The following is a 22,312-nucleotide window of genomic DNA, read 5'->3' on the forward strand; positions in this document are numbered from 1 at the left end:
CAACCTGTCCACCAACACAAGATGACAGTATAGTTTCAATACCAGACTTGCATGGAAATATGAACAGCTGGTACTGGATTCGGTTGTTGCTGTTAAGAAGTCTGCCCCTTCGGATGCTCCAGAGCATAAATGTGTTCTAGATGATGGTCTGTTGAAATGGCTAATTCCATTTAATTTTGCACCCTGGCTCTGGCTGCGTCCTTTTCTTCCTTAGTTACTGTCAGATCATAGATTGTAGCTTTTGACAAGACAGCGAAGGGAAAAAGGTCAGCACTGAAATAACCGGGCAGCGCTGGCAGCGAGATGGTAGGTTGAAGCTGGTGTGCGCTGGCTGCCCTGTCGGCTTCACTTCTGTGACTCTGATGAGAAGCTGACGGCTTGCATCCACACCTGGTAGTTGATGTGGCCAGTAGGATGCCACATCCAACAAAACCTTTCAATCACATCTGCGTACCGTAAGCATAATCAAAGCAATGATGCTGTCAAACAGGATATGAGGCACCTTCAATTCTGCACTGATAGCCTGTTTACAGGCTGCATGTCTTGGTCGCTTTAAATCAGAGGGAGCAGGAAGGACCCAACTACATTGCTCCGCATTGGGGATGATGAATTTGCAGGGTCAAAAAGCATTAAGCATCAGACAGCTGTCACAATGTGACGAAATCAATTTGTAAAGGGACTTGCCAGATAGCTTCGTCACAGAGAGCTAGAGTCCCAACTGGAATTGTCACCACATGGGAGCAGTTTCATCAGCATTCTACTAAACCTCTGGCAAGTCAAAAATGAAGCCAAGATCACCAGTAATCACCAACACAGTAGTAATTATGAGCTGCAAGAGCAGCTACAGGGAGTGGGTCAGACTCTGTTTTAAGCCTTGAGCATGACTGGCTTTCACTGAGCAACACAAAGCCCTCATGATCTCATATCAGATTCTAAAAATCAGTAATAATGCTAAATAAAAGCCAAACTGATTATAACCTCCTCACTCAGATAAGTTTCATACAAAAAGCACAGTCATAGCCACATTTCAAGGCTGTGAACAAGCAAGCTCCATTTGCTGGAAAATGTGATAATACATTGCACTCTTTCAAAAGGCCTATTTTTCCACCAATTTGTTTGTTTGTTTAATTCCTAGCTTAGGAAAAAAGGGGAAAGAATATTGCATTTCTAGAAAGTGTTATGTTCTAGTTTTCAGCCAGTTCTAAATGTAGGTGTATATATATTTTTATGTAGGATTTAATGGCTATATATCTTACCTATACATTATCAGTAAACCATTTTAGTAATTATCTAAATTTAAAATGCATTAAAATACTGAGATGACTTCATAGGCATCAGCGTTTTTTGCATTAAAATCCAGAGGAAGTACATTTACAAATAAATCACATTACATATAGAGTAGAACTATGACTGTCCAGTGAACTAGGTTCAGGATCTGGATTCACACTAACATAAAAAGAAGTTGTTCAATCCCAGGAAACAGTGGTGCACACAGCTTTAAAGATGAACCTCTGGCTATGTTGAAGTAGGATAATAGAGGATAAAGCCAAGCACAAGCATGAATATTTGCAGCTTCACACTGTAAAACTTCTTGCAGGAGCTCATTTCAGATAAAGCTTGCAGAACTAGACTCATATAGCTATTAGAGGCCCGATTCTTGGTGCTAAAGACCATTTAACTCACAAGAACAGTATGTACCACTCAGAGCACCACTCAGAGCTGCAGTTTTGGCTTCCTCCTGTTTTCAAGCTCCTTGCTGCTAAAAGCAAAGCTTCAAGCACATGAAATCAAAGTCTTCATGCCCTGGTGATTCGGCACCACACTTTGCCATGTGCCAGCCCTTGCTGGCTTTGTCAACGGGGTCAGACCCAAAGTCAGAATTTAACTGAAACAAGTGCCTGCATATTGCTGGATCAGCAGCAATACACAGAAGCTGGTTCTGCCTTATTTATATTAGTCTGATTTGAAAGCCACAAAGACACTGAAAAACTTTTACAGATGCAAGTAATGCAATGGGGTTTATTGTTGTGGGTTTTTTTTTTTTGTTGTTTTAAGGAGGGCAAACTATTTTAAATTGTATATTTCTAATAACATTTGTGATAAATTAGTTACCCAGACAGCTTGGCAAAAAATGAAGTGGTTTAATCTCATTAATCAGAAATCAAACATATTCCTTTTGAAAGAGACAATTTTACTTTTTGTTGAAATACATCCATTTTCTCAAATACTTTAGAAAAACATTTTCAAATTTCCATTTGAAAAAGTGGTTTCAAATTCAACTTTCCAATATTCTCAGCATTGTTCCACACAATTACAAGAACACTACTGAAATCCCTCATATTGGAACACTCACATTTTCATGTTGCTAAATGCAATTTTGGGTGAACAGGAAAGCTTGCAATAAGCTGTCGCACACACACACACAGAAAGCCTGGTATACAATAAGCAAGCAAAAAAAAAAAAAAGAAAATAATTTATTACGACTAAATAAAAAAGCTTTGAAATGTCAAATCTTTTAAATTCTCTCTTTATCAACTTAACAGAGATTTTCAAGAGCAAAATCATTCCTTTTTTAATTTCTTCAGAGACAAATTTTATCACAGAAGTCTAAGCCACAATTATAAATTTAGGAATAATTCAAAAGACACAATGATATTTCATTTTAAATTGAAATACTCAGGGCAAAATCATGTTCTGATCAATAAGTGAAAATGAAGATTGAACTATTTGTCTTCTCTTTGATATTAATTAGATTTTTCCTGGGTTTCCTATTTTTATCTGTTTTCAAGGTCAACTTTCATGCATCATTGCTATTTTATTTTTATGTGCTCATTTTTACAGTGTATAAGGAAAGGAACACAAGACAGTAAACATCAGGTCTAAATAACCATGCTATAAACTGTACCTTCCAGCAAACTTATGGTGTCACTCTTACTCTGCTGCAATACCCTCTTAAGCAGACAAAAACACAGCAAGGGAATTGCTAATGTAAACCAGAAAAAAATCCAAGTTAAATATACTAGACATGAAAGGCATGAAATTATCAACAGCTCCTCTGGGGATCCCTTCATGTTTACCATATATGCTAACAGTGCTTTCATTGTAAATAAGTTAAACATTATTACTTTGGGAAACACATCATGTACCTCGGCCTCTGCAGTTAATTATATCTGGTTCAATAAACCTGAGATTTCTGTGAATGTTTTGCAAAATCTTATTCTAACTGCTGACAAGTCCTAGCAGATCCCAGGAACGCAGTCTGTCCAGAAATTCATGAGACATCACCTCTAGACCCCAGAGCACCTCTGGCAGTCTAGCTTTACATCACTTCTGTCTCCTCCTTCTCTCAGATATTTTGAAAAGCAGTATCCCCGGTTCCTAAGTGCTACCCCAGCCAACTCTCCATGCTGGCATTCAGCTGCAGCAGCTACATGTTCACCGGCACCATTTTTTTCCTCAAGTAAGAAGCAACACACGGGGCTTTAGCCGTGGCCTGAGGGGATGCTCTAACACATCCACAGGCTTCAGCTTCAATACCACATTCAGTATTTACTGACATGTCATCATTGTTATTCATGTGCCTTATCACATATTTCCTTTGGAAACTTACCTCCTGCACAAACACTTGATGGTTCAGCCGCTAGTATCTCAATGCAAGATTTCTTGAGAATCTAAAAGATTTAGATAATGGTATTTTCAGTAAATGTTTTTATCTATGCTTTATTAAGGCAGGAAAGGGTGTCATTTTCTGGGTTTCAGAATACCCAACTTACTGAATCAATGGTTCCTCTCAGGGCATAAAAGCCTCCCGTAACTGGAAAAACATGATCGATGCTGTCAGCAATTGTTGACAGCTGCAAAGAAAGACAATCATAAATCATGAGGAAAACAAAATTACAGTGAACAAAACTGGGCCCTTTCATACTTGCTAAAAGACATCATACTGACATGAAATGATTTATGCCTCAAGTAATTAAATAAATGCCTTCATCTGATGCAGTTACTTGTGCACTGGTATAACAAAACAAAACAAAACAAGAAGAAAGCAAAAGTTACCTGAGTTTCATTGAAATCTTTCACTCCAACACAATAGACAATAGCTCCAAAGCTTCTTGCTCTATTGGCCTAAAAAAAAATTGCCATTAAGTGCAAAGCCATATAATCAGTGGAGCCAGCAATAAACGCCTACAGGTTTGACATAATCTAGTTTGGGTAAACGTGAAGGTGACTTACTTCTTGTTCTGCATAATAAAACTGAACATCTTGCAATTCTCCATCCGTCAGAGCAATAATCACACTAGCTGTCCGAACGCCTGCATGGAGGATAGTTAACAGATTGCATATGTATGACAAGATTCAGCAATTAAAAGAAATTCTGAAGCAGGGCATTCCTTTTTGCTGACAAATAAATACAAAACTGTAAGGCCAGACTCTAAGCACTGCATGGACTTCATTGGAGATACACCAGCTGAAGGTCAGATGCATAATAACACACAATAAGGCAAAACCTGTGCACCTTCATATCACAAACAACACTGAAGGGGAAGAACTGCTCAAACGAGGTCCATGCACAAACTTCTGTCTTCTGAGTAAAATATAGCACCCACCAAGATTACATCTAGACCCTTTGCATGGAGAAATGGCAAAATAGATCTTTAGAGAGGGAGAGGTTCCTCTCTTCTCTTGAGAAGTATGTCTCTCCACAAACCTTGCCCAGAGATTGTGGTAGGAAAGGTCTCTGCAGAAGGAACTTACCTGCCATCCCACCTTCCCCCCCACAGACTTTCAGAGAACAACTCCACTGAACATGGCACAAAATGTGCTTCTACAGAGGAGTTCCTATACTTCTCGAGCAACAAGAGCTGTCAGTGAGGTTCGCAGGAATTCTGAGCACATGAAAACCTTAAGATCAGGTCCACTGGAAAAAAATCATGGCTTCTGATAAGGACATTTCACATCCCACCAAAACTTAAGTGAAAAGGTTGCACAGACTTTGGACAGCTATATATGTAACACAGTATAGAATACAACGTTACCTAGAAAAATGCAACATGTTAACAAAATTACACCAGCTTAATGTCCAAACTATGGTTGAATCAATCATTCTGCTTCAATAGTTCTTAAGCAAAGTAACTAATATACATACTTGTTACTTTCATGGAAGTATTTGTTATTTTTTAAAATAATCTGTTACACTTTCAAGTGTCTTTCCCCATACTGTCTGAAATGAAAGACTGATTGGTTCCGACAGGTTTCTTATGCCATGCAGTCCTTCCCATGTCATGTCAAATGCAGACATAAATCTTAAAAAAAATGACCTGCAACTTGGGGGGAAAAAAAAATAGCTTGGATTCTTTTTTTTTTTTTTTTTTTTTTTTCCTGCTCAGCATGCTTGAAAATAGCTGAAAAATTAGAGATCTTATTTTGTTTTCTTTTGAACACTTGTTTCTTCCTTGATACTTTAGCTTATGGATCCAGATCTCATCTCTTCCTTTTTCCTTCCTAATCAGCTTACAGAACAGTTGATTAGTCCTTAGCTATAGGTTATGAAGAGTTAAAATAGTTTTCAGTTGGACTCTTCAGGACTCTTGATTTCACAGGCAGAAGTTTCCAAGAAGCCATACAGAGTTGCTGCTGAAGACTCTACACTCACAGCCTATTTTATTAAAAAGGCATTGACCCATTTCTCCATCTTCCAAAGAAACCATCAGCCCACAAATGATAACAATCTCACACCAGGGTACAAATCAGGCAAGAAGCATTCAGTCTAACTGATTAGGCCTCTTTTTTGGCACAGGAGGAAAACAAACAAACAAACAAACAACAACCACCACCAAAAGCAACCAAACCAACCTACCCCAGCACACCCCAACAAAACAAAAACCACAAATATATTTTCCTCTTGAAATTTAGTCAAAATTTACATTTTAGGAACGCAAAATCTGATCTCCGATCATCCACACCAATGCGAAAATCTCAGCTGAATCTATTCGTACCTACACTAATGAGAACAAGGACTTAGGCACACAAGGCAGACAGAGCTGAGTGTATCAGGACAGAGTGGCGAGGAAAATCTGGGTATTCCTGTCCCCTGGATGCAGGATGAGCAGCACTGGCTGTAATGCTTTGGTCTGTACTCTGCACTGGGTCAGGTCTGTGATCATAATGGTCTCCTCTGGTCTTAATAAACCATGAATCATGCATTTGAAAGTAGAGCTGTAGTCAAAATGGAATGTAGTGATTGTGTAACATCAGTTCCTTCTCCAACACTTCTCTCAGTGGGTTTACTGCAGGTCATACAAAAAAAAATTATCATCCCTGTCTTTTCAATGCAGATATATAATATGAGTCATATACAACGCCTACCTCCATAGGTTTCATGGTAAATCTGCTCATTTGCCTGCAACAAAGTATAGAACATTGTTAGCTCTTAAGTTCAGCAGCAGCAATCAAAGCAAAGTTAATACATATAAATCAAAGAAAGAAGGTACTGTGATGTATACCCTTTTAAATCCTTCATGCATGAATGTGTCTCCTCCAGGCACTTCATACTGAAGAATGTCGAGCCCTCGTCTTATGGCTTCCCTTTGGATAAGAAAAAAAAAAAATACAGAAGAAAACAATTTTATTTTAAGTTCTGTTGAGATATTCCTGTTCCACAGTTAGACTATGCACTCTGTAACCACACTGCACAGAGTGCATACATACTAACTAAAACATTGGTAAATCCAAGATTTTTCAAAACCCACAATTTTTCAACCAAACACACATGGGAGCACAAAACTGGACATATAATGCAAGGTCAGGGCTAACACATTTTAAGGGTGCAATTCTGTCTCTGCTGCCTCATTCTGGTACACTGTCAGGCTGGATAAGATTGAAGAAAGCAAATGCCAGACATTAAACTCTGACAAACTACAGACAGAATGAGAATTTAAAAGCTTATGACCCTGTCATGAAAATCGGACAAATAAAAACCTCCATATTCAATCAGTCATCAGGACAGTTGGGATTAGGACTTTTCCATTCTAAAGACAGAGGCCAAAAGATAAGAGAACAGGATGAGAATGATGAGAATTTCTTATCCAAGACCATGGACTGATCAAACTTTCTGGGGTACAGACTGCTCCCTTGTAAGACCTGGAGTTTCATACCATGGCCCCTGTTGCGTCGCTGCTTGCTCCACACACACATACCTGGTAACCAAGAGGATCAAACACAGAAAGACCCTGATCTGCCCCAGAGTTTTTATATATTGATGGAACACAAATAATATCAACTCACAAAACAAATACTCAATAGACAATATGTAGAAAGTCAAAACATCAGTCCCAGATGCTATGTGGCATCCTTTTACTAAAAATATAGCGTGAGCCTCTCCAAGCTCTATTGTGCAACTAGGCATTTTAGGTGGCACAACCCAGTTACAGAAGAAAAAGAAGTCTATGTAAGACAAAGGTAAAATTAGGAGCTGGGATCGGAGATGTCCGTTAGGCAAAAAGCACATTTTTACTCTTTTAAAGTGTAAGATGAGCAGGAAAGACACCTATGGTGATCCACACAGAGAACAGGAGTTCAGGAGAGGGAACATTCTAATACCATGTTCAACATATTGCCACAGGGTTCCTGTCTACTTTCCATATTACAAAGGGCAAATCCAAGTGGGAGAAGTAAGCAAGTTTGAACTCTGTCACCAAGCTACAAGATGGAGATCTGAGCTAAAACTCAGTAGAGCCAGGAGAAGTGCAAGACACCACTGGCAGAATTTCTGGCTTTGGGTGAGGCCTTGGAGTACAAAATATGGTGATGGTGGGGGGGAGTTGTTCTTTCAAGACTGCTTTAGAGTCCCCTTTATTTATAGGATGCACCGTACTACTGAGGCCCTCTCACACAGATAGAAGCAGTAGCAAAAGCAAGGGTTTAAAGCTGAAATGAAAGAAAACACTTAGAAACACCTTAATGATAGGGATTTCTGTGTGTGAGGCAAATTAAACCAAATATTTGTGCGTGTGTGTGTGTGTGCGCGCGCGTGCGTATGTGCGTGCCTTTTAGTGGTGTTTTCTGGTGGTTGGTTTGTTTTTTTAGAAAAGAGGATTTGTTTGTGAAGGTGGTTACAAGAATTTTGCTCCAGCCTCAGACTCTTTTTCTTAAGACACCTGTCCCCTAGCTGTGCAAACCACCTCTGGCATGTGTGCTGCTTGAAGTTAGCCCAGAAGAGGAGTGTGATAGCCTGGCGAGGTAGTGCTCCAGCACTGGGTATAGTTGGCTGCTGGTATAAAGTTCAGGACCTTGAGCCACTTCAAAGGGCACTGTGGGACTTCCATACAGTCTTCTGCTCATCAGCTCAGGGTATGAGGTCTCTTACGCAAAAATATCCCTTTTTTGCGTAGTTTGGGATAGTGAGGATGTACATGAATCCTCAACTGAAAATGCAGCTTCTCCCCAAAACACTGTGATAAAGAACAGACCAGCCAGTGCTACCTTTCTCTGATAAGGCTGAAAACAAAATATTAATGGAAGACCCAAAGTCCTTATGAGTCTTCTCACAGTTGGGAATGGTGGAAAAAATTTCAGATAGTGCCCGAGTTTGACCAAGGCAGAGCTCTGAATTCTGGTCTTGGGGCCACTCGCTGCTTGAGGGGAGGGAAGAAGGGTATTTCTGAACGGAAGCTGTGGGGACTACTTGCCTGTTTTCTGTTAATTTCATGACTGTGGTGCCTCGTGAAGAAAAAACGATGAAAGACATCCGCAACATTGGACTGAAACAAAAGAACAAGTCAGATCCATGACACACACACACACACATTGTTCAGCAGATTTTCTTTTGTTGAGAAGCACTGAGTGAAAATATAAATTAAATATATAGCAAATTCAAATATCATCTTAAGAAAACTTTACCTTATAAACTTCTCAGCTAGGCTTTCCACAAAAGAGTAAATCTCAGTCCAATGATTTCTGACACTTCCAGACCTGTGTACAAAACATAACTGATTACATTAATCTTATTTCATAGCGAAATTCCTTGTCTCATTCTGAATTTTAAGCATGGGCTACACTAAAGGTAGTGAGGGGCACAAGTTACACAGAGGTCTATGGAAATGAGGCAACTAACTTTATTGAGGCTTCTGCAGCAGTTGTGTTAGAAGCTGTAACAGGAACCACCATGACAAAACACGCTGACTGAAAAAAAAGTAGAAATAGGTCTGAAATAGTTTACCATACAATTTTGAAACAAGTTTGGTAACTCTTCCATCTGCTTTTGTTCCTTTCATAACATAAAATGTAAATATTTTCTTCTAGTTTAGTTAATTTTGACTTTACCAAATCATCTGCTAGAAGATTTACTTTCCTAGAGCACAGCTCTGCCTTTGCAGCCACACAGAAAGTCTTGACTAATCTTCTATTCTTCCAGAATGCGTGGGAGATTGTTTCCATGAATTACTGTTTGTTTCAAAAGAGAAAGCTTTTAAAGCAATTCAGAAGGGAAAGAAAGTACTTGTAGCTAATTTTCTGGACTAGCATTCTGGACAGTCAACCTTTGGCTCTGTTACAGGTTTCTTGTGAAAACTTGGGCAGCTTACTTACATACACAAACTTACACATTTGTGCTGCCATTCCCAATACATAAAACTGTATTACTGTCAATCTCTGGCTTTTTTCTGCTTAGTCTTACATTCTCAGGGACCCCCAGAGTCTGGTGGGACTCAGACTTCAAACAGAGCCTTGCACACAGCAACTCTATAGTAAACGAAAGGCAATTTGTACTGTGTGGATATATGTCATATACTTTCAAGCCATTAAAAAAAGGCTAAAATCATTAGAAGTCAATGGCTTTAAAAGCCCTGCCTAGGTCTGCAGTGTTTGTGAAAGAACAGCTCATTTGCTTTCCTTGCCAGGCAAACTCGTTTATCAGTTGTCTTAGCCAGAAAGATAAAACAACAGTACATACAGAAGGGTTGCAAGGGCTGACATAGAACTAGAAAAATAACAATCTGAAATTTAACTACTGTGAAGCAGTAGCTTTCCTCTAACTGCTGGTAGACATTTTTCTGAGTAAATGTATTAGAAAAGAAAGAAAATGATCCTGTATTACAATTCTCAGTTCTACTATGGGTTTTCCAAGCAAGCCTATGTCAGTCACTCCTGCCCTTGTACATCAGGTACAGATCAGCATACAGAAGCCTGTATGTGGCACTGTCTGTCCTGCAACAGTGTTGGTGGAGGAAAAGAAATAGAGACAAGGACCAAAAGGAGAGCCCTGAAGCATATAAGATAGGATAAGCTTGCTCATGTAACTCTGCACTCCTTTTTTGAAGAACTGGTGATTAATTTGCAGAATGAACTGGTTGTCAAAAAATTATGAAATTGCCAGGCACTGAGAGAAGGCAACAAAGCACTGGGGGGACTGCTAAAACCAAGGGTTGGGATCCTTTGCAATCTCCGATTTATACATTCAACACAGCAACATATCTATATATTCATGAATGGCACCAATGAAAGGCGCTGGCACTGTTAGCGTATGAGTCCTTTTCTCATCATTAAAAAAAATAATTCATACTGATGCAAGGTATGTACTTTAAAAACTGCTTTTCCAAAAGGGATCTGAGGCAGCTCAACATCTGTGATTCTCCAGGATTTTTCTGAAAGTCATAGGCCAAATTTCTAAACATGATGAACACATATAGATTTTCCTTGAATCTATGCAAGATACATTTACAGTTCCCTTTTTTTTTTTTCCTATTTATTCTTTCCTCCCCTCTACTTTCAGTTTCATTCTGAACTTTCCATCCCCCTTAAATCCACTTCCTGCAATTTCCAATGGAATCACTTCCCTACATAGAACAGCCACAGTGACTTTCTTGGAAAAGACTGACCTATTTTGGATGAGGTATCAAATTTCTATTGCCAACTGCAGAGGCACTGATGCAATCCAAAAAAAGAAAGTAGCAGTGAATTTTCTTTATAATAGCAATGAATCAACATTTCCAGTAACTTCTTTGGACTATCGGACTATTTCCACCCTCCCTTCTTTCTTTCTATATCTACCCCTCAGGCAAAGAACAGCTTGGTGAAACAGCCTAGACCTCCATCTATCAACTGGGAAGTGTCAAAGCCTGACAAAAATACTAGCAAAGATATGTTACTGTTTCAAAATCCCACATAAAGAGTACCAGTGAAACGGTCAGCACTTAATCACTTTCCCTACCACACTGCTTCAAGCCCAGGTGTGTCACCTACCACTGCAAATGGTGTCCAAATGCCACCAAGACTGCTCATGTCAAATCCCTCATGAAGATCAGAGAGGGTGGCCTGGCTTACAGAAAAACTTGATTTTCCCCCTCTCCCACCCAAGCTCACCTTTAAACATCCCTGTTTGTAAAGTCTTCTTATTTGCTGTTTCATGTATATATATATATATACACACTTTGGAGACATCTGGGGTTTGTCCTGGTAGTTTCATCTGTTGCCCCAGAAGCCTGATCCCATGCCATGAGCAATGCCAGTTTTAATGGAAGAATATACAAAAAATGCAACAATAAAATGTTTGCTAAATTATATACTAAGTTGACAAATGCTGTCAAATATTACTCCCAACACTAACAAACAGAAGCTGCTTTTGGGATATTATCTTTCACACTGCAGAATCACTTTTGCTGCCAGCAAAACTAAGTTGCTGCCCTTCATGGCTGGATCAGACTAGAAAGTTTTTGCCTTGGTTTCCCATGGCAAGAGGGAGGCCCCAAGCATACCCTAAGTTCCTTTCTGACCATGGCCAGTGCTTGAAAGCCACTCTCAATTTTAACTCCACAGTTACCAAGCCTGAAGAAAGCACAGGGTGTTTCAGTGATGCTCTACACTACAGCTTACTCTTGGACATCCACACAGCATGATTTTTACAGCACTTCTGGTGCTTTTGTTTTTTTCCCTTAGAACTTTACAGTAACCAAGAACAAACTCCTGTTATTCAGCATAACTGTGTTAATAGGAACCCTGGACAGAGTTGGCGTTTTGTCCCAAAGTGCCAATCAGTAAATAACCACAAACAGATTCCTTGCCTGGCCTGTTTGGCCACCAAATGATACATTCCTGTAAAATTTCAGACAAACTGGGAAGACTTCTGAGTAAAGAGGAAAGAATAAATGAAGCACGGAAAAGACCAATGCTATGCAGAAAAAGCACTGGACATGCAATGCACTTGTCCACCCTCATCAGTAACTAGGAGAAGCCATGGGAAGTGATGCAGCCAGGGAATCCTACATATCCTGCTGCGGAGGTTTGTACCTGTGGATATATCAACCCAGCACTGTGGTTGTCTGCAAACAAGTCAGGCCTATCTTGTTGGCTCATGACTTAGAGATTTCCTGCTTTCAGTCATCAGCTACCTGGTTCAAACCCTCACATAAACTGAAATGGCCATTGTTACCCAGCCAAGCCCTGGGCTCACTCCCCACACCACTGAAGTAGCCCAGCAAGCCTGATGTTCTCTGCAAAGTACCAAGCCCCACAAGCCAAAGACCTCTGTGGATAGTGACCCACAGCTTACAGTCTGTGTGCCTTTTGGAGTCAAGCGGGACAGTGAGGTTCCAGCCCTCAGAGGTTACATAACTCTCGTGGCAAAGGAAAATGCAAAGCACTAAACAGATGCTGTGGACAGCTGGAGCACCACAGAAAAGTTTTCAGGGCCTGTTTTTACTGCCGGTTCCGCTGGGGTAAACCTGGAGCAGGTCCAGGGAAATACCAGAATTTCCCAGATCCATACCTATGCAATTGAGATCAGGATTAGGCCCAAGCAAAGTGAAAAAACCCGCAGGAGCCATTTGTTGCAAGCACGGTCCCTGCTCCATCAGCCCTGCTCCCATTACACATGAGACAAAGAGTCAGCAAACCACAACATAGGAAGGAATGTGCTCCCGGCCCTTTCAGGACACAGCTCAGAGGAGCAGCTACTGCTGCAGCTCCTGCTGCTGTTTTTCTGAATTTCACATTGCTACTGCTTGATGGGAGGGGGAAAGAGGAGGTCATTGAGTATTTCTGGGGGTGGAAGGAAGTGATGTGATTGCAAGGCTTGATTCTGGCTCCTGCTTACTTTGGAGTGTCTCCTTCTAGCTTAGCAGAGCTCCCTGTCAGTATAAAAATAGTGAGCATGTTAGAGTCATATCTGCCTTAAACTGTGGGATTTCACTGCTGTTTGAGAAGACAATAAAGCACAAGACAGGCTCAAAATACCCTTTCCTAACAGGGTCCTAGGGGCAGTGGAACCCAGAACTCAGAGGAATCAAGCAGCACAACCCTGGCACATAGGGTGCCACTTTTTAGCCCAGTTACTTCAGGCAAAAACCAGGAGGGTCAGTTGTAAGGTGTCTGTCCTAGGACATGTGATTCACAGTTCCAGCTAAATTCACCATCAGGAGCCTATACATATCAATCTGGTGCAATATATATATATATATCAGACTCGCAGCTTAGCGGTGAAAGTTAATATCCCAGCAGTATCCAAACAGTAAATACTTTTATTACCTCAGGTACACAGAGATAAGGCAACAGGATCCAAAGCCTTTCCTCCCTGCTGAAAGTGTGAAAGTGACACCCCTTGAAGATACAGAGCTGCCCCTTGTCCTGTTGCCCCCTCCCTCCCCCCTACTTACCTCTGTTACAGATAAGCTGAAGGCAGCAAGTCCAAAGATCCTGGATCAAGAAACAGACCCACGATTACTCATGCTGGGTTCAGTTTGAGTACGGTGTCAGGGGAGTACAACACCCATTGAGTTTTTGCAGGTCCCTGTGAGTCTCAATCCCCTCAAGCTAACCATGGCCCTCTACACAGCCCATTGCTCAGAAATGTGGCACTTAGTTGTTATTTGAAGATAGCTCTTTGTGGTCACAACCCCATTGTGGACAGCAGAAAAATTCTTGCACATGGCAAATAACTGCTCTGCAATAAAAGCAGACCCTGGGGCATCTAGTTTGTTGTGGTTTCAGACATGCACGTGCATGTTCATCCACCCCTCTGCTCCCTTCTTCTGAGAGAGCAGAGCATTCAAACTGACAAGAATCCTCCTCTCCCAAACAATTCTTCTTCCAAGCATGGAAGGGACCTTGACTGAGTGATTCATCCAGGCAAGGAAGGGCTAGTTTATATTATCTGCTCCAGAGGCAATTAGAAACACTGGCAGAGACAGCCATTCTGAGACCGTCCTCACTCCAAAGTACTTGTGACATTAATGGACAACACAAGGGCTGGAATGGGGAAGGGAAGATACAGAGAAGTGAATGAAAAATGGATTTCTTAGTCCTAGGCCACCACCCCAAGCACAGTGCTCAGAGTATTGAAATCCAAAAGATTTCATGACCAAACCCATTAATTTTCTAGCTAGCTTTTCTCCTATAAAACAACTGACAAAATTTACAGCAGCATTACTGACTCCTTTAAGTCATCCCTCCTACAGTAATCCACCTAATCTACAAATCCTATCCGCCTGGTGTTGTAGCTGTTGCTTCATAACCAGCCACCAGAAGACCACGTCACAGTGAAGTTCAGAAGCCACACTCAGACTGCATCCAACCACTTCAGATCTCCCTGTACAGCTCCAGAGCTGCTCTGAGCAGCACCAGGCTTGGAATACCCACTCCCAACATCCCAGACCTCTGCAGCACAATGCAGGGAGCAAAGCAGAGCACTCAGTCCCAGTCACACCATAACATCAAGGTGCAAATGATAACCAGGAGAAGGGAGATACAGCATTTGTGTGGTTAATGACTCACAGGAGCTAGTGCATCTTCTCCATATTTTATGTGAAAGGGTTCAGTCCTACTACACCTCATACAAACTCAAATTGCAATTCAAACCAGCACTTGAGCTGCAAACTCAGACAAAAGTAATGAAATTTTCAGTCACTGAGTGCACACAAACCAGACTCCTAGGTCAGTGGGAATCTTACGGTTTACTTCCTCGGCTCAAGCCCCAAATAAATCAGATTTAGTTACATGCATAAATAAACTGCCAATGACAAGCTGCCATGGCTTTTTCTTCCTGTTAACTGTACACATTTTATGTCAAATAACCACTAACCATTAGTTTTGCCTTATTTTATAAGGAGTTTTTTCTTGGGGTAGTGGGGAGGAGAATTGGTTTTCCTGATTTCCTTTTTCTATTTCTTTCCTGCCAAAAGGCAAATCTGGCAGAATAATACCAGACAAAATACAAACAAATAAAACCTGGTTCCAATAACATAGGTACTTCTGAAGCCAAATAAAAATTTGCTTTGGAACATTCCAAGCAATTATACCTGGTTGTAAGAAAATCACAGCACTGGCTGCAATATAACCACAACAAAGAAAGATGCAAAGCAAAATACCAGCAGATTGTGTTTTGAAAACAATAAAGTTTATTGCTTACGGGCAGCTGGAGAGTATGAGAGGTATCATGTAGATGATGTGGCTACATTATAAACGGGGGGTGGGAATCAGACTGTAAAGGAGGAAGACAGACACAACCACTTTGTAATAAAATATACATTATAGTAATTAATGCCATGTAAGGAACAAAGCTGATATTTTTATTCTGATAGCAACTCCTCTCAGTCTCAACAGGAATAGTGGTTTAAGTCAGCCAATACGATATTTTCAAATGCAATTAAGTTAGGTGACAGAACACGTGTTAGGGCACCCGTCTTCACCAGCAGTTTGATTTCAGACCACAACACTGTTGTTATCCACACTCTTCTTCTACTCAAGCACAGCGTAAAACCAACACACAGAATGGCATGGGACCAAGACAGCATGAAGAGGGAAGCTGCAGAAGTTCCCACAGGTCCAGCTCCAGCCTAACACTCTTGAGCTGAGACTATGTGGACAGAGGAAGAAAGGCAGAGGGCTACAGTGAGACCCTAAGGCAAAAAATACTTGCTCCCACTTGTAATTCAGGAGTGCTAAATTCATTCAAGTCATTGGCAAGGAAATAATCAGGGTGGGGAGGGAGGAAGGGAGAACAGGGGAAGTAGGACACAAAATGTATTTACCAAACTCTGGTTTGTTTTAAATATGGCATATTATGAAAAAAAAAAAAAAAAAAAAAAAAGGTATCTAAAGATCAGCAATTAACTATAGTTGCCTTAAAGAGATACAAGCTGGTCAAAAAGAGCAGCTACCCGAAATGCCTCTTGTTCTGATGGCTTTTTGGCTTGTCTGAAGAGAACTAGGAAGTATCAATGTGCTTCCCACCCCACACCTCCCTTCCCCACAAAACCAGCTTTTCAAGGGGAAATTTGAGATGTTGGAGCAGACACAGACAACATCCCCAAAAAACCAAAACAAACAAAAAAATCAGGACGGAGATGGGACAGGGTAGCTAATTTTCCATCTAATCAGAGGTTGTGCTCTTCCCCACCATCTCCCTACTGTTGACATTCACCTCTAGAGTGAGGCTAAGCAAGTTTAAAGGGAGGCAACTGGAAAATTGATTACAAGGTTTGACTGGCCACGTTTTACTCATGTCTTTACCAGAGCTGCTGTTGACAAGGATGCTCTTGGGAATACGAGAGACAAAGCAAAAAAAAAAAAAATGGTGTGAAAGACAAAAGACAGGAGTACCATGAAGATGGACTACCCAGAAGTTCAGGATGAAGACTGGAAAAGGTGTAGTTAGGCCAGCCTCCTCCAAAGAGTTAGAATCACTGCTCTCAAAGAAAATCAGGCAGAGCCTTACTCAGAACATTTGCACTTCCATGGTCTTTACTGTGGAAAAAGGAAACATTTCCCCAAGGCTGTGCAGCTCATTTTTCCCCCAAATCCAAACAATTTCTTAGCAAACATCCCAGCAGGAAATAAAAGAAAACGCTTTTGACTATCTCACATTTCTCGCCACCCCACATTTCCCATCCTGTCCTACCGTAAAAAAAAAAAAAAAAAAAAAAAAAAAAAAATCAAAGAAATTTCTTCATACTTCGTAAATATAAAATACAGAGAGCTATGCAGCTCAGATCCATCGTGTCAAGAATCACCAGGAACAGATATTTATGGCAGATATTTAAGTCCTTATTTTAAAATGGTTTCTATTCGCTGCACTAATAAAAAATCATAACGATGCTACCAGGCACTGTTGTAGTTAGAAAACACTAGAGGTCACTCACCCTTTCTGTTGTGCAAGTGCATTTCAATGTGATTACAAACAACAGCTGGATGTTAACAGCAAGGCAGGGATGAAAGGGAATTATTTACATACACAAACATGAGGATGCCACTACAAGACCTGAATAGTCAAGCAATCTAATCCCCAAGAGGACCTGTCCTCAGCAGTTTGGGATGGAACTCAAAGAAGTTCTTCATGCATGGGGACAACCAAAGTAAAAGAAGCAGCCAAAGCAAATGAAAAGTACTCAGCTACCCGTTACAGTGGGCTTAAGAGCTATGATTGTTAAAAGGTAAACAAGATCTTTGATATCACATGTGACTTGATCTTACCACAAGCTGTAGGAGAGGTGGGTATGCCAGCTGCACAGTGTACTGCCTTACCTCATGCAGAGGGAGTGACTACGCTGCAAGCAGAAATCATTCTGCGCTTCAGTATGAATACTTTAAAGTCTTCCACTACACCTCTGAATAAGCTCAAACCTGCATAGCTCACAGTAAAACATACAGATTGCAGACTTTAAGCAGCTGACTCTGCAGCCAGCACGTGTCCAGTTCTTGTAGCTTCAAGAGATTTGCTCATATAAACATCCATCTCCAGAGACAACACAGTCCTAATGTGGCTCTGGCATGGTCAGCCAATCCTAAGGAGGATGGTGGCAGGTCACCCTCCCACACATCCTGCTTCTCTGTTCCACTATGCCATCTTCTTGACCATCCAAGACTTAGTTCCACTTCACTGATCTTGCCTATCCCATGGAGTTAACATAGAGGGCTGCCATCAACCTAAGGCAGAGAAAAACGGTAAAAAAACAACAAGTTTCTTTTTCTAATTGGCAGCATATATATTATACCAATAACTTCACCAGCAGATGATCTTTTCCATCTGATGGTTGTTGCCTGCAGGATTAAATCCCCACAGACTTTGCCTGGCAGAATGAAAAATCATGCTCCAGTAAAGTCATTGCAGTAACACACAGTGCTTACATGCATAAAGAGAAAGGTTTGTTGTCTTATTCCAATCTGCCTCCTACTGATGTGAGATTACATCTTTCTATGGGGAAGCAAAGCACAGCAGATTGAAAGTCGTTTTGGTTCACCCAGCCTGACTTTAGAGACAAGGCCTGTCATGCAGCTGAAGAGCACACTACAGGGTCACAGGATTAAAGCCTGGAGTTTTCTCAGAGCCAATGCTTGAATCCTATTGTTAGACAGCTAATTAAGACTGAATGTATCCAACTCCAGACTGGCAAGGCACCAGTGAAGGAAGGCAATCCCCAGGCCATGTGGGGATACTCTATGGTGTATAAAGCTGGGCTTCTCTGGGGATTCTCCCATTAGAAATTAGAGCCAGAATTCTTCCCCGATATGTGCCAGTATGGATCCAATTCTGAAAAAACTGTGTCCACTGCATTTTCAGATTTGACCAGCTGCTTCTGACTGTCTTCCTGCCTTCTCTCTACTAGGAATAGCCTGACCTTTCTCCACACAAAGAGATTATTTTAGCTCCTTTCTGATGAACTGTCAAGATCCAGAGTCTATCCACTCAGTCAACCCTCCCTGCCTCTATAAAGCTCCTTGTGCTGTGCCAGTTGTCACAGAATGCAGCTGGGACTAACTACACCCTCAGTCAGCATGGGACCTATGGCTCCGAAGATCTGGCACTCTAATATTACCCACATGGATTGTAATGCAATCTCATTGAGGCCAAAAACAGCTTTGCCAACACATTGCCACAGACTTGGTAGGAGCAAGGATGGATTCTAAAACCACCCAGGGCCCAAGTAACTTTTACTGCAGCTTTTTGCCAAAGACGAACTCTGTGGTGTAACTCTCAAAGGTTATAAAGACTCACTTCACATCTGAAGCCAAAGAGAGTTTCCCCACTGGAACCAAAGTGTGTGGCTTTTACTTCAACCTTAATCAGGTCTGGTCCCCAGTGGATCACTGTACTGAGTGGCCTGCTAAAAGAAAACATGTTATTTCATGTCCACAATACTGAAGAGGACTTGCTTACAGAACCAACTTTCTATTGCTTTATATATCAGTAACTCTGAGGAAGTCACTCTCTTCTCTGATTTGATTTCCCCAGATACAACATGAGTGGTAACAGCAATAACCCCAGTAAAGTGCTTTCTGATCTACAAATGAAAAGTAGCATAGGAGCACAGCATGGTGATTACCAGGGGTACACAATGACATTGTAAACAAGGAAATTGCACTGTAGAAGACAGACACCATGTCACAGAGAGAAACCATATTGCAGTCACCAACATTTATTGTTACAAGGAATTCAATATGGGAAGTGAGCATAATAACACTGCCAGTCACTTTTTGAAACCCTGGTGAGAATGAAGTTGAGAACTAACACTAGCCCCCCACAGAGTTCTTTCTAGACAGGACGGGAACAAGTCCATGGTGAAAGAAAACAATGACCTCATGGTGTGTTAGTGCACCTTCTAGAAAGGCAGAATGCCTGAAGACAGATCCTTTTGCTTTAAAATCAGAATCACTACTTAAGGACACTTTTTTTTTTCCTTTTCTTCTTCTTCTTCTTCCTGAACACGGGAATATCCTGGCTCTTGAGTGAACGTAGCTTTTTGCCTCATGCAGGCTGTGCAGAAGGCCTGATGGACTGAACAGTTATCCCAGCTGGGAAACAGAACAATGCAGCCTTCATATGTGGCTTATGGGTAAGAATCACAAAAAAACTGGCTTCAGTCTTTCATAATACCATGTCAAATGTGTAACCCAGCATATATTTAGATAACACAACTGTCGCAGTGAGTATATGTGGGAGACTAACCATTTATCAAGTTTAACCCATGGCTGTTAAGCCAGTGCAGTGTACCAGGAGAGACAGAAATTGGTGCCTTCCAAAAAACACCTGTGAGTGCACTAGTTTACCACTTTGCTGGTGCTTGTTATAACATGCCTATGAATGTGAGCTTAACCATACCCTCTGGCCATACCTAAGTTGGGATAACACGGTATTAAAGTATTTGCCAACATATTTTAACAGGTAACTCAAACACAGGTTTAGACAATTCCAAAGAAGTTTTATAAAACTTATTTCTACTCAACCTTTCAGTGAGTCTGTAAAAAAGCAACCACTACATACGAGCAGTCTTGTCTTAACTTAAGGTAGGTCTGCACAGCTCTGGCATAGCTAAATCCCACAGAAAACATCTCTGCACTCAGCCCGACTCTAAACACCACACTCCAGGGTGCTGGGGATGATGACCAACATGCCTTCAAACCCAGTGCTCACAGCCCATGCACCTCAGGCTACAAACTGAAGGCGACCAGCATTCCCGGGTTTGCACGTGCAATTAACCCAAGACAAAGCGCAGTGCTGCCCAAAATGCGCCACTTGGGAAACACACAAGTTTTGGGAAGCAAAAATAACAACTCTGCCCTGCACATCACATCTGGCACCACGGCAGGCAGGGGAAGACACCCGGGGAGACAGGAGAAATAACGTCTTCGCTGCTGCAAGGAGGCACTGAAGGGTGAATAAACGTTTTTAAATGCAACCGTCACTTACTTATCCAGGACGAAGTAGAGATCAAAGGCACCGTGACAAGAGCGCTGCTCTTCTTGCTCTTCGTCCTCCTCCGGCCGGGCGCAGGAGGTTAGGCTCCCCATTGCCAGCAAGAAGCAGCACAAAACCGCTGCTTTCTCCACGCTGCTCGTGCAACTCGCCATCTTTTCCCTTCCTTACTTCTTTCTCCTCCCCCAGTCTCTCACTTCGCTCGCTGTAGACCTTACGGGCTCTTCGGAAGCGCCAAGAGAAGAAGGGGGTGGGGAAAAAAAAAAAAATCACTAACTTCAGGATCTCAACTCAACCCTGCGGCCTCAAGGCAGCCGTGCCCGCCGGGCAACGGACTGCTAGCTCAGGGCTGGGAGCTGAGCCCGACCGGATGGTCCGCAGAGCCCCGTCCCCATGCCCCGCCGCATCGGCGGCTGCCCCGAGCAGCTCAACCCCGTCCCGCACGGGGAGCAGCGGCTCCTCTCGCAAGCACCAGAGGCAGGAAGGGGCAGAGGGAGGGGATCAGGGGGAGGGAGACAGGATCTTATGGGGGCAAGCTGAACTGGGACTTTCCTGTTCCGGGATACCACAATGGGAAAGGCTGCTGAAAGCGGGGGACCAAAGCTAGGGACCGCTGCGCCCGAGCCCCGGCGCTCCCCGCAGGCACAGGGCGGGCGTCCCGTTCTCCTTCCCTCTCGGGCTGCCTGCGGGGCCCGTAGCAGCCGCAGCGGAGAAGGGAGCGCAGCCGCCCCCGCCGCTGCGTCGGGGAGGCGGCTCGGCGCCGGCTGCCCTCGGGGCATGGTTGAGCGGAGTGGGGCACGGGGGCTCCGTCGCTAGCGGGAGGGGAGCCAAGCCGAGAGCAGGAACAGCCTCCAGAGCACTGCTGCCGATCCTCCTCTACCTCTTGCTGGGGGGCATTAGCCACCGGGGCGGAAAGAAGTTGTAGAAATGATAAGCATCATTGCAAAAACGTGCGACAAACGGGAGGTGGGGGGACGACGCGAGGGGGCACTTATGAAAAACTGAGTTGTAGGAGATGAGTGCAGTTTAAAATGTTATTGCCTGGGGGTAAGACAGGTTTTCACAACTCTTTCATGCCACAACAAATTGTTTCTTTTCGGTGGTAAAAAACCTGAGTTTACCCACACTGGGGTCTGCACACATCCTGCGGGCAATGAGTAATGATGAAACGAAATCTGCTAATGGATGCTTTGCACAGTAGCATAATCACTCCCAGCCTAATACACACAGGTTACAAAGCACTGCCCTAAAGAGTTGACCCAGCTCATCTGGATGCTGTCTTCAAAGTCTGAATAATTAGTGGCTTCCAGCCGCTTTCCCCTCCCCCACACCCGTTGCTGCCCCTAATTAATGAAAAGAGCCACGGGGAGGAATGCGAGCAGAGTCACTTTGCATGACAGAGTTGGGGCTAGACGTTTCTCTCTTTTTCTTGGGGGGAGACTTTTGAACGCGAGTCAAGGTCGAGGGGAATCCATCCCCAGTGGGGTGCTGGCACGCTGCCCCATCTGTACCGCCCCCCAAACACCCACCGCCTCGCTGGGGGCCTCTTCGCTCTGAAAGCCGAGAGATAACGCTCCAGCGAGGAACCCCTTTTACATGCTAACAGCAGAAAGTGACAACTCATCCTCCACC

The 22,312-nt window shown here is 42.5% G+C and overlaps 1 protein-coding gene across 1 annotated transcript in view; it reads right to left on the reverse strand.

Moving 5' to 3' along the window:
* ANTXRL (ANTXR like) overlaps positions 1–21,406 on the reverse strand; it is a 62,771-nt gene extending 41,365 nt beyond the window's left edge. The window contains exons 1-9 of the mRNA XM_005497988.3: positions 20,675–21,406; positions 8,899–8,970; positions 8,688–8,759; positions 6,504–6,585; positions 6,367–6,400; positions 4,234–4,313; positions 4,057–4,125; positions 3,774–3,854; positions 3,611–3,671 (exon numbers count right to left, since the gene is read on the reverse strand). Of these exons, the coding sequence (XP_005498045.1) occupies positions 3,611–3,671; positions 3,774–3,854; positions 4,057–4,125; positions 4,234–4,313; positions 6,367–6,400; positions 6,504–6,585; positions 8,688–8,759; positions 8,899–8,970; positions 20,675–20,835 (712 nt within the window). The 5' untranslated portion in view covers positions 20,836–21,406. The remainder of the gene's footprint in view (positions 1–3,610; positions 3,672–3,773; positions 3,855–4,056; positions 4,126–4,233; positions 4,314–6,366; positions 6,401–6,503; positions 6,586–8,687; positions 8,760–8,898; positions 8,971–20,674) is intronic.
* Between the last annotated feature and the right edge of the window lie 906 nt (positions 21,407–22,312).

This window comes from Columba livia, chromosome 6 (assembly GCF_036013475.1).
Source record: "Columba livia isolate bColLiv1 breed racing homer chromosome 6, bColLiv1.pat.W.v2, whole genome shotgun sequence".
Classification (NCBI taxonomy): domain Eukaryota; kingdom Metazoa; phylum Chordata; class Aves; order Columbiformes; family Columbidae; genus Columba; species Columba livia.